At 44.5% G+C, this 13,019-nt stretch overlaps 1 protein-coding gene across 1 annotated transcript in view; it reads left to right on the plus strand.

The window, feature by feature from the left end:
- Positions 1-11,413, plus strand: part of LOC115481021 (ephrin type-A receptor 7-like) — a 222,736-nt gene extending 211,323 nt beyond the window's left edge. Inside the window, exons 14-17 of the mRNA XM_030220005.1 lie at positions 1,239-1,388; positions 3,460-3,653; positions 7,215-7,379; positions 11,299-11,413. Coding sequence (XP_030075865.1) covers positions 1,239-1,388; positions 3,460-3,653; positions 7,215-7,379; positions 11,299-11,413 — 624 coding nt within the window. The remainder of the gene's footprint in view (positions 1-1,238; positions 1,389-3,459; positions 3,654-7,214; positions 7,380-11,298) is intronic.
- The last annotated feature ends 1,606 nt before the right edge of the window (positions 11,414-13,019 follow it).

The raw sequence follows: 13,019 nt of genomic DNA on the forward strand, positions 1-13,019 counted from the left end.
TGTGTTCCCGTATCATCCTCTAAATGAGGGTACTTTATCGTGCTCTCTAAATGCCCTGGGAGCTAAACCTGTGAGACTGCTGGGTGGTATGGGGTGGGGGAGGGAATCAAAGACCATGCATAGAGTTCAGTTAGGCACATTACATTTCATTTCATTTGAAATATGTATTATTTTAGATTAAAATCAATTCGAGCCAGTGTGAACACATCAGGCTGAATGAAAATGTGATGGTTTACATAAGAATACGATATGAGAGGTTACGGATTCTAGCACCTACGTATTGGTTTCCATGGCAACATAATGGAGTTTGGGTGAATCTGCATTAGTTTCGGTGCCTGGGTAACTATGGAATAGAATTATATTTATTAGAATAACTCAATGGGTGTGAATCGGGCAATAAACGTGAACATTTTTGCAGTAGAAAGAAATAAAACATTTTATTATAATATCGTATTTTATTAAGGCCGAGGCAAACATTCATGGACTTTGTACTTTTCGGCTGCATGCTAATGAAATCATTTCTGGGATTCTAAGGGTTCAGGATTAAAGAGTCACCCAAGGAGTTCAGTCTTCCGAGTGGCCGAGCACTCAAGAATCAGAACAGTTGCACTGTTCAAACAATTATTTTGCTTTTACAATGTGTTAATATCTTATGACTCTTTTTAACGTCTTCAGAAGTTATAAGCATATTAATGACCTTTAGGTGGCAGCTATCATATTCATCTGTACCCTACTTATTTTGGCCAACTCAGGCTAAATTAGTGACATTCACAAATGATGACAGACTAGTTGGTACATTCAGTCTGTCCAGTCCCAATTCCTTCTCTCTAATCTAGATCTTAGATCGAGATCTATCTAGTTCTTGATTTATCTAGATCTTAGATAGAGATCTAACTTGTTCAGTCTAGATCTGTCTAGAAAGCTATTGATCTAGAGTTAGATCCATCAAGATCTAGTGCTATCTAGCTCTAGATAGAGATATATTATATATAAATAAATAGATATACATAATTATATATATAGCTAGAGAGATCAAAGACTTCCCCCCCCCCCCCCCCCCCCATTATAGCTCCATATGCCTTTCTTTTTTTATGGCAGAGGGTGGGGGAGGCATCTGGAGCTATAATATGCCTCCCCCCACTCTCTGCCATAAGAAAATATTTTAGGGGAACAGGATAAAATCATACTCTCTTGCCCGATGACTCTGTTTTTCAAATCTGCTTGGTTTTTCATTTCAGGGTGGGAAGAGCTCTGTACTGTGGACCTCTCCAGAAGCCATCCAGTACCAGCGATTCAGTAGTGCCAGCGACGTCTGGAGTTTTGGGATAGTGATGTGGGAAGTGATGTCCTATGCAGAAAGGCCTTACTGGGACATGTCCAATCAAGATGTGAGTTATGTGTTAACACAGCACATTTGGATCGGATACAGCGATGTGCAGCCTTTGCTGATCGTCTTACGATGAGCCACAAAGTCGGTGTCTACTGCTATGCAGCGATAGTTAACCTGGTTATCACCACAGACTGCTAAGCTCGAAACTGGATATTTTATGGGTGGTCAGAGGGCAGGGTCAGCTCTTAACCACATAACCACCTATGTTTTTTTTTAATTTATTTATTTATAAGTTTCACATAATTACAAGATATACTTGTTTAAGATAACTCGGAATTGAAAAATCATTCAAAAGAAATCACAATAATATTTCACATATCCTTAGAAACAATATTTTCCTATCTTAGACCACAAATAAGGGGGAGTTAAAGAACTTGAGGAGACAAAATCAAATTATTTCCCTTATTTAGGTAATAGGACCTAGACCGCCCCACGGGTTCTCAATACTTCATTGTTCCCCTTAGTCCAAGAGGTCACTTGACAATCTTCTTTGTTTCAACAAAACTTTTCAATTGTTCAGGTTCAAAAAAAATGTACTTATTATCCAAATATTTAATTTGACATTTACATGGATATGCTAGCAAAAAGCTAGCCCCCAGAGCTTTAACTTCATCTCTCAATAAGAGGAACTCCCGTCTTTTTTCCTGGGTAATTTTAGTGACATCTGGGTAAATCCACAAGCGAGATCCCAAAAAAGTTTTTTGAGCATTTTTGAAATACAGTTTCATAATTGAATTTAGGTCTTGTTCGAAGACCAAAGAAACAAGTAAAGTTGAACGAGTATAAACTGCAGGTAATGAATTTTCCAGAAAAGCCGTTAAGTTTTGTAATCCTTCAGCTTGGATTCCGTGTTCTTCTGATTTTCTCCCTTGTTCCTCCATTTTTTTTTTTGGTATTGGAAGGTAATATATTTTATTTATAGGAGGAATCATCTCAGAGGAACAACCGAGAACCTCAGTAAGATATTTTTTGAATAGTTCCAAACCACTCAGTTCAACCATTTTGGGGAAATTTAAAACTCTCAGGTTAAGTCTCCTATTATAGTTCTCCAATTGATTTATTTTGCTATGAATAAAAGTTTTATCTTTTACCAGAGAGAGTGTTGTATTTTTTATAGTAGAAATCTCTTGTTGAAATACTTCATTCTGTATAGCAGTATCTTGCTTGATTTTTTCAAATGAGGTTTGCAAAGAGTCTACTTTAATCACTAAAGAAGCTGTATCAGCAGCTGCCTTTAGAACTGTTTGATTTAAAGTTTTTAACATTGCCCATATGGCCTCAAGGGTTACCTCCGTGTGAGCTGCATGCTCTTGTTGTTGAAGATCCCTCCCGTTCACTGCCTCAGCAGCGCCAGCCGCCGAATAGTCCACAACGTCAACTTCGGACGTTGTTGGAGAATCCACCGCTTCTCGGTAGTGCGCGGGACACGGGGGAGGGGAAATATCCGGTGAGGATAGAGTGATGGCATCGTGTTCCAGGGAAGGCGTCGCTCCTCCGACCCCCTCCACAGCAGAACTCCTCACCGCTGTAGCCCGTGGCGTGCTTGTAGCGAAAGCGTCGAGGGTCGACTGGACCGATCGGGTGGTCGTCGCTGCGGGTGGTAAGCTCTTGACCACCCCTTTCCTTTTAGTATGGGGCATTTTAAACGAAGAAATCTTGTTTCAGAAGTCAAAAAGGAAAGGTCCAGGGAGACTCGGCGAACGCTAACAAGCTGCGTCCGCCATCTTGAAACTCCCTCATAACCACCTATGTTTAACAGTCAGTCCTATCTTTTTGAAATGTCACTTAGGTGGTTAAGCACTGAATATCGCACTTAACAGTATAAGCGATAGCTGGCCTCATCCAACAACTAATTCTCCAGCACGGAGCTTAGGAAAAAGCACATACGTGTTTGTGGTTGTGAAATGCAATATGAATGAATGTCCACAAATGCTTGCAGTTTCTTGGTTAAGATATCGTAGGAGCAATGCTCATTATTTATATATTATTAGGAAAAACCACATGTTGCCATCTCCATATCTGTGTTGAAGGCTGATCCCCCACCACTGACCTGCATTTCATTCTCCCAGGTTATCAAGGCAATAGAAGACGGATTCCGCCTTCCTTCCCCCATGAACTGTCCAGCTGCCCTTCATCAGCTAATGTTGGACTGCTGGCAGAGAGACCGAAGCAGCAGGCCCAAATTTTCACAGATCCACAGTATTCTAACCAAAATGGTTCAGAATCCAGAAAATACTAAGTTTGGAACTTCCACTTGTCCAAGGTAAAAAAAAAAAAAAAAATTCCCCTAAAGCATCGTTTTGTCTTTTTTTAAAAGTGGAGGAGTGACCTAGTGGTTAGGCTGGTGGACTTTGGTCCTGGGGAACTGAGGAACTGAGTTCGATTCCCACTTCAGGCACAGGCAGCTCCTTGTGACTCTGGGCAAGTCACTTAACCCTCCATTGCCCCATGTAAGCCGCATTGAGCCTGCCATGAGTGGGAAAGCGTGGGGTACAAATGTAACAAAAAAAAAATAGATACTATTGGAGATTCTACATGGAATGTTGCTATTCCACTAGCAACATTCCATGTAGAAGGCTGCGCAGGCTTCTGTTTCTGTGAGTCTGACGTCCTGCACGTACGTGCAGGACGTCAGACTCACAGAAGCAGAAGCCTGTGCGGCCACATTGGTGATCTGCAAGGGCCGACTTCTACATGGAATGTTGCTATTCCACTAGCAACATTCCATGTAGAATCTCAAATAGTAGCAACAGTGGAGGAGTGGCCTAGTGGTTAGGGTGGTGGACTTTGGTCCTGGGGAACTGAGGAACTGAGTTCGATTCCCATTCCCACTTCAGGCACAGGCAGCTCCTTGTGACTCTGGGCAAGTCACTTAACCCTCCATTGCCCCATGTAAGACGCATTGAGCCTGCCATGAGTAGGAAAGCGCAGGGTACAAATGTAACAAAAATAAAATTAAAATAAAAAACTGTAAATCTTTGGAAGGTTTTTCTATCCACAGAACAGGTTATCACATCGTCCCAAAGTAAAATGAGCCATGCAGCGATGATCTTATGAAATTCCACCACTCTGAGAAAGGGAGGCATGAATGTAGATTGGATAAGTTGTATTATTAAAGGATAGCGGAATCAGATAGGAATGGATATTTTCTCTCCTGCTATATAACAGCCTGGAAAGGTTAGTGGAAGGCTCCACATTGAGCAGGAAACACAAAACCTGTAAGGGAATTAACGGAAGTCCAGGGCAGGCACAGTGAACCCCCTAGTTCTAAGGAAGCGAGAGGATTTCTGACACTGCACCAGGAATGAAATCGGCCAGACTAGCCGGGGCCTTCTGGTCGTTGAATTTGGTGTTCACATTTTAAAATCTAAAGGGCTTCATTTCCTAATGTGCATTAGGAAAAGGGCTTGCATTAAATCACATTCATGCATGCTGATAAACGAGTTCCCAGCGGCGCAATTTCTTCCTAAATCTTACCCCTCAAAAATAGGCAGTCCTGAGGATGTGGTTTGTATGGGGAAAGGAAGGTAGGCAGTAAATCCTAGGTGCAAATTTTGCAGGCTCAAATCTAGCCAGCCAGTTTCATATTTCAGCCTGTTTTTAACTCCAGCCTCACCTGCTCTGGGCTGAAGCGACTTCTCCGCAACTCTGTGGAAGGTGCTGTCCAAGGTGCTGAAATGAGTGACCTGCTAATTGAGATGGACTGGAGCTCATTTTATAATAGCGCACCTCTGTGAAAAATCAAAAAAGTTTTAATAAAGTAACATAGGCATCTTTGTGACTTTGTTAAAATAGATTCTCAGAACCACCCCCCCCCCCCCCAATAGCTCAGAAATTCTTGCCTGCTCCAAAGAAGATTTAAATGTCTGCATACGTTCTTATTTTATAAAACATCCGTGCACTGCACATCACAGTTTTCCTGTGGGTGGCGGCTGGGAACAACCGGGGTAATTCCTGTGCACGGAGATCATTAAAGTGCAGGAGCTCCTTTGGGAGCACACACATGCATGTGTATAATAGCAATTTTCTACACGTAAAACATGATTAAAACCTGGAGAGATGAAAATTACACTCATTTTATGTTGTTAGCAAGGGGTAGTGTTGTGCGTCTGCTGTGTGGGTTCAGTTGCCAACTTAAGTCCTCCATAGCCCAGTTCAGAATGAGTTGTCTGCGTTGCGTGATGTGGGAACGTTGAACGTGCTGCCTGGTCCAAGCAGCTCTTTCAGACAGAGCGAAGACGATTCTCGACTCTGTGAGTAATTTAGGGAAATGTGAAAGCTGCAGAGAGGCGTATTTTCAAAGCACTTAAGATTTACAAAGTTGCACAGTAACCTGTGGAACTTTGTAAGTCTACGCGGTTTGAAAATGAGTCCCAAAGTGTCCTCGTTACATGACTCATACTCATTGCTTTGGGGCTCCGACCCCCTCTGCTCAGGAAATGGACAATGGAATGGAACAGCCAAGCTGACAGTGGTGTAGAGACTTTGCTGCCATATATCTGTTCACTCAGGCCCTACGTCACTGAGTTATCCCTACTACTACTAACATTTATATAGCGCTACCAGCCGCACGCAGCGCTGAACACTTGACATAGAGACACAGTCCCTGCTCAAAGAGCTTACAATCTAAGTAAAACAGACAGACAAGACATTACGGGCAAGGGAATTACAGGGTAAAGAGGTACAGGGAAGGAGGCGGGCAAATGAGTAACGGTTAGGGGCCAAAGCTAGACGTATGGGTTCGGGAAGACGGTTCCAGGCATAAGGTGCCGCAAGATAAAAGGAACGAAGTCTGGAGTTAGTGGTGGAGGAGAAGGGGGACGACAAGAGAGATTTGTTCAGAGAGCGGAGTTGACGGGGAGGAGTGTAGAGCTCCTGGGCAGAACAAGCAGCTTACTGGATGGGCCATGCGGGTCTTTTTCTGCCGTCATCTACTATGTTACTATGTTAACAGGATGCAGCCACCTTTTATGTACAGGTCTTCCTTGTCTAGATTTGCAGCTTATTTAAATGACTTCTAGCATAATATTAATTTCCACTGTGTCTTCAGTTGTCTTCTCTGGGGCAGCGACCTTATTGTTGTCAGTCTGTTGCTGGGTAACATATTCCTATTTATAATACTACTACTACTACTTAACATTTCTAGAGCACTACTAGGGTTACGCAGCGCTGTACAACATAAACAAAGAAGGACGGTCCCTGCTCAAATGAGCTTACAATCTAAAGAACGAAATGTCAAGTTGGGCAGTGTAGATTTCCTGGGTAGAGGGGTAGAGGTGTAGAGGCTAGGTGCCGAAAGCGACATTGAAGAGGTGGGCTTTAAGCAGAGATTTGAAGATGGGGAGGGAGGGGCCTGACGTATGGGCTCGGGGAGTTTGTTCCACGCGTGGGGTGAGGCGAGGCAGAAAGGGCGGAGCCTGGAGTTGGCGGTGGTGGAGAAGGGTACTGAAAGGAGGGATTTGTCTTGAGAGCGGAGGTTACGAGTAGGAACGTAAGGGGAGATGAGGGTTGAGAGGTAAGAAGGGGCTGCAGATCGAGTACATTTGTGTACATAATACACATGCGAGTTTTCTTTTGTAGATACCTGAAGATGATTTACCCCCCCCCCCTTCCTCAGCTTCCCTCTTACTCCACCCTAGGATATATGAACTCTGCCTCAACCCCCACCCCCAAATGAATCCACCACTAACCAGAAGGATAGTGCACAACCCTGCTACTGAACCACTAGGCATGGCACTAGCTCCCTCCCCCCCCCTCCCATCTTAACATTCAAGGGATCCATTAATACTCTGTCTCATGCAGTGATTCTGTTTCCTCTACTCAGGGCTCCTGGCACATCGATCCCCCTCGTGGAGCGAACTTTCACTGCCTTCCCTTCTTTCAGTTCCGTGAGCGAGTGGTTAGAGGCTATCGAGATGGGAAAGTATAAAGACAATTTCACAGCTGCAGGGTACTGCTACCTGGAGTCCGTGGCAAGGATGACAGTCCAGTAAGTAAAAGATGCAGGACATCAAAGTGCTTATTTGAGACGGTGCTACTCCGGTTTTAGATGTGCATAAACTAGAATTTGGATTTTTATATTGCATGAACCTAGGGCTGCACATTTAATGTGATTAACACGTTAGATATTTAACTCGCAAAATTTTTAACTAGTTAACATGTACCTTTCCCACCCAAAAACATTCTTACCTCTCTGGCACTCTCCTCTCCCCTCTGTGGCTCCTTCTCCTTGCGGCCGCTGCACTCAAAGCATCTGCGTGTCACCTGGCTCCAAGTCTCTCTCTAAAACAGGAAGTTCTGTCAGAGGAGGTGGAACTTCCTGTTATAGAGAGGCTACAGCATGGATGACAGCGGGCTTTCAGTGCAGCGGCTCTGAGGAGCAGGGAGAAGGGGCTGCCAGAGGTGCTGGAGAGGTAAGAAGAGGTGCTGCTGCCTGAAAAAAAAGGGAGAAAGGAAGATGCGGACCATGATGGGGGGGGGGGAACTGCGGCAGGAGAAAGAGGAGGAGAACAACCAGAGATGAGAGGGACAATGGTGGGAGAAAGAGGAAATGAGCCAGATAAGTGGGGGGGGGGAGGCAGCAGAAAGATGAGAAGAGCGGGGGAGTGGGAGAGGAGGGGGGACACAAGGGAATAAAGAGGAAATAAGCAAGAGATGCAGGGGGCGTGATAGAGAGAGAGATGCAGTTGGGGGGGGCACCTGACAGGTAAGAAGAGGTGCAAGGAAAAAAAAAGGAGAGAAAGAAAGTGGGGAGACGGACAGATGCTAGAAATAGGGGATGGAAGAATCAAAGAAGGTAGAAAGTGCCCATAGAAGGGGAGGGGGAGATGGAATGCAATGTGTGTTTGTGTTTAGGATCAATTAAAAAAAAATGTAAACAAGGATGGGGCTGATTTTCAAAGCACTTAGTAATCTATGGAACTTTGTAAGTCTAAGTGCTGTGAAAATACTCCTCCACGTGTACAGGCTAAATTTATTTCAACTCCCTCACATTTGGATCATGTGATTAATCACACGATTAAAAATCTGAAATGATGGACAGCCCTACATGAGCCTCTGCAAACCCTGAGTTTACACATCTAAAAGCATTGCATATTGCAAGGGAGAATGGCCTGGGCAGATTTTAGGCCCCACCCTAGTCTTTCCCCATTTCACAAGGGGAGTGAGTGCATGTCTGTCCAAAAATATTCTGCACCACTTCCCAAATCCAGCTGTTTCACCTAGATGTTCTGGGTAACAGCTGTAAATCCCAACCTGGATCTAAGAACGTTTAAATACATAACATATTAAAGCACTTCTACTGAGCAGCACTCCATTGCAGGAAATGACCTCTCATAATCCCTTACAGGCAGATGATCAAAAGCCCGCGCTCTAAAATAGCGCTAGAACAGCGCGGGGCACTATTAGACCTATGATCACAGATAATGCATGCAAATTTAAGCAGCGCAATTATCTCTGATCATGGGGTAGAAGTGCGGGCAAATTGTGCCTCGCATGCGCTCAGCACAATCCTCCCGCACTTGTTTGACAGGTCTGGGCTGTCAAAAGTCCAAACCTGTCGAACACAGGGGCTGGAGGTCCATAGGACCACCAGGCCCTGACTACTCCTGCCCCAAGCAACGGGGGTTGGAGGTCCAGCGGACTTCCGGTCCCCCCTGACGATCCCCCCCCCCAGGTTCAGGGAGGGCTGGAGATCTGGTGGGTCTCCAGCCCCCTCCCCAAACCCCAAGAAAATGGTCCCTGGTGGTCCAGTAGCCACTGGCCAACCCCCCCCCCCCCCTCCAGTGGTTACTGCCCTCCAAACAGCAAAACTGGCAAGGGATACTAGCTTCAGTTTAGAAACAACTGTTTATCAATGGGGGGAGGGGGGAATAGGGACACATAATTTAGGGCCCCTTTTACTAAGTGGTGGTAAGCCAAATGCGGACATACCACTCGCTAAACTGGAAGTAACTTCCCACCCCTAGTGCACCGTCGTAACAAAAATATATTTATTTTTGTAGCACCGGACTGTACCTAGCTATAATCCCGGTTACCGCTGGGTTAACACGGGAGCCCTTACCGCCACCTCAATGGGTGGCAATAAGAGCTTCCCCCTCCTCCCCCCCTCCGAAATGGTCGCATGGCAAGTGCTTTACTTGCCGCGTGGCCATTTCCCGCAGTAAAAGGGGGCCTGGGCGCATGTAAAAAAAAAAACCATGTGCCGACACCAGCACAGGCCCCCTTTTGCTGCAGCTTGGTAAAAGGGGGGGGGGCTCATTTTTCTAAAATGGGATTCTTCTGCTCTGTAACTGGTGTATAAATGTTCATTTTCCATGTATTTTAGAACAGACTGGACAGTGGCAGATCCTGCTTTTAAATACCAACAGAACTTAAGGCGTCGCTGAACTGTTGTGTTATGCCAGCTCTTGTATTCCGCCTATACTTAATCGATTTCAGTTTGTTCTTTCTAAAAATCTTCTTCTAAACAGGCCAGGAGAAGGGTTTAATTTGTTTTTAAAGGCCTAGCAATAGTTTTGGGGGAGGGGTGGGGGGATGCTTACATCAGACGATGCACTTGATCATTCTGTAAGTAGACTTTTTGTGAAGATCAGTTTTGCATTGCAGCACTTCCTAAGTTCATGTATTTTAAGATGTCTCAAACTTAACAGTTGTTCTTTGATTATTAATTGGCTGGAGCAAAATGTTTCTAAAAGGTACTTAAGAAATAACTCTGCATTTCATTGTAGCAGCAGCTGAGTACCAGATGGCCCTGGCAAGCTGCTGTTTTTAATTTCTGATGAGGTATTTAACATCCAAAACTTGTTTCTAGTGATGGAATATTATTAAACAAAAAATGTTCTTAGGAAGGGACTCCTTTTCGAAACAGAAAAATGTCCAAAAAGCTGCACAGAGTGGCAGATGGATTTTTTTTTTTAACGTACAAAATTGCTATTTTCCAAACCCATTTTTAATGACTTTGCTATGCAGTTTGTCTGCAGTGCATTCAAAACAAGGGGCATGTTGGGGGGCGGGGTTTAGGCATTCCCAGAACATAATGGAATAATGCAAAAATGTCCAGGGCTAAAAGTTAGATCTTTTGGTCTACACCTTTTCAATCATGATTAAGTGACCAAAAGGTGCCCTAAATGACCACTGGAAGGGTTGGCATGACCCCTTTACTCCCCCAGTGGTCACAGAACTGGCCACAACATCTCAAGCTGTACTGTATCTTTCACATCTTTGGGGGTGGGAGGGATTCAATCAGAGCAGCAAGCAGGTCCCTGGCATAGCCTAGTATTTTGTGCATTGTACTGTAGAGAAGGAGACTCAGACCCCTATCCCACTCTTACACTTGTGGTAGAAAGTGTGAGCCCTGTAAAATCCCCCAAAACCCTACTGTACTCACATATAAGTGACACTTGCAGCCATCAGGGCTACTGTAGTGGTGTATAGTTGGGTACAGCAGGTTTTTGATGGGTTTTGGAGGGCTCACCGTACAGTATAAATGGGTAAAGGTGAGATGTGTACCTGGGACCTTCTACGTCAAGTCCACTGCATTGCCCCCTAGGGTGTCCCACTGCTCTGCTGGGATTCACTCTACTAAGAATGCTGGCACCCATACATCTCAATGGCTTGTTTGTGTGGGTTTTCCCCTTGGACTTTTTGTTTTCCTCCGATAATGATTGTTAAAAAAAAAAAAAGCCACACTGAGCACAAAAAGTCAAGGAAATGGCAGTTTCAAACCAGAAAAATGTTTGTTTGCCACTTGATTTTTGGATATTTACAGCAAAACGTCCAAAATTGAATTTAGACTTCATGTCGAAAATGCCTCTCCACATCGTGTTAACAAGGGAAAGGAGTATGGTAATCAAAATTCTACTCACGGTTGGTACTGGATAAGAATTCATGTCTTTGTCATTTTCTAGAGACGTTATGAGTCTGGGGATCGCATCTATGGAACACCAGAAGACAATTCTGAGTGGTATTCAGACTTTGAGGTCCCAGGTTGTACAGATGCACGGGCGTGGTGTACAAGTATAACCCTTTGGCCCTTTCAGATGGGCCGGCTAAGACTTGAAGCTGGAGATCCTCGTGGAGAGAGTACACCGGGGCCCCCGTTATCTGGGCAAGGAACTGGAACAGGTGAATTATACCTGCAAAGAGAGAAAAGGGCGCAAAGACATTCCGCTCATTTCAGAAATGCATTGGAAATCCACATCCTGGCATGGCCCCCAGCGTGCCAGGATGGCTCCGATTCTCTCCATCAAAGGTACTCCCGAATCGTAAAGGACTCTACATTTGCACAATACTTAGGGATACAGGGTGCACCGTTTTTAAAATGAAGTACACAAAACGCAGCCTCTCGACGCTCACCTTGTGTATTTTTATAAAAGAAACATTTGGGGAGTCTGCAATTTTTTTTTTTTTTAATTTTCTAGAGAGTGAATGCAATGGTCTGTTTGTTGCCTAATATGTTTAATGTGGGCTGGAAGTCGTCCATAGGGTGCTGAAAAGAACTTGGGAGTCAAAGTTACTGTATCTATTTCAGTCATTTATTCTAATTCATTATTAGGAGTGTTCTGTCTTTTTCTGAAGTCCCCCCCCCACCCCCTACCCGCCTTTAAAGTGCCATGTAAAAGGTGAACTTTTGAGGCTTAACAGACAACACCTTTTCCAAAAGTTGAATTCATGAGGAAAAACAGGGTTTGAGCCTTAGCGAGATGGGAACGGATTAATTCGATTTGCACTAAGGGGGGGGGGGGGGGGGGGGGGGAGTCATTTGTAACCGAGCAAGCCGTTTTCTGGTGCATTTTCAAAACAAAATGTGTGCAAACTTCTGTTTATGAAAATAGTCCTGGAGAATTCTATTTTCACCTGCCCTTCGCAGTGCACAATTTTTCTAGGCTAATTTATATATTACATGCATATTTTTAAAAATATCTATGAAGGCAAGCCCCTTCCCACCCTTCTCCCAGCAAATGCTGCTGCTCAGTTATCAAGTTGCACAGATAGAGGCTGAACATATGTATCATTACATGCATATTGGACAGGTGGTTTTGTTAAAAAAAAAAACCACATTTCTCTGGATAAAGCATTTTATATACGGAAATAAATTTAATTATGCCCCTTAGTGTATAAGTATTGATGCGTGCAGTAGACGAGAGTCACGGCAGAGCTAGACTTGGTACAGTGTGTCCAAAAATGTAGGGAAAGTGACAGAGAACCGACAGTTTATTAGAAAACCAGATCCAATGGACTCGAGACGGTCTGTGTTTTGGCAAAAGTATGCCTGCTTCAGGAATCGGTATCTTTGTAAGTGACATCTGTGGTCTCACAAAAACGAAAAGAGATGGCTCAAGCCAGTGACATTCGGGTAGATTCAGGTGATCGTGACAACACACGAGTCGGCTTAGCCAGTGCGGGAGAAAGTGTCGTGAATGTTCAGTGGGGGACAGAGCCTCCCCTCTAGAGTCACAGCCAGTCTGCCTGAGGGGAACTAGGAAATACCCTTTCTGAAGAGATGGTTCACAGGAATTTTAGTTCCATGGTGTCAGGCAGGGGATCCTGAGCAGCTCCATTGAGTTTGGTTATCAGGGCCGCCGAGGGGGGGGGGCAGGAGGGACAAAATTCCCCGGGGTCAGGCTGC

The sequence above is a fragment of the Microcaecilia unicolor genome, chromosome 11 (assembly GCF_901765095.1).
Source record: "Microcaecilia unicolor chromosome 11, aMicUni1.1, whole genome shotgun sequence".
Taxonomy (NCBI): domain Eukaryota; kingdom Metazoa; phylum Chordata; class Amphibia; order Gymnophiona; family Siphonopidae; genus Microcaecilia; species Microcaecilia unicolor.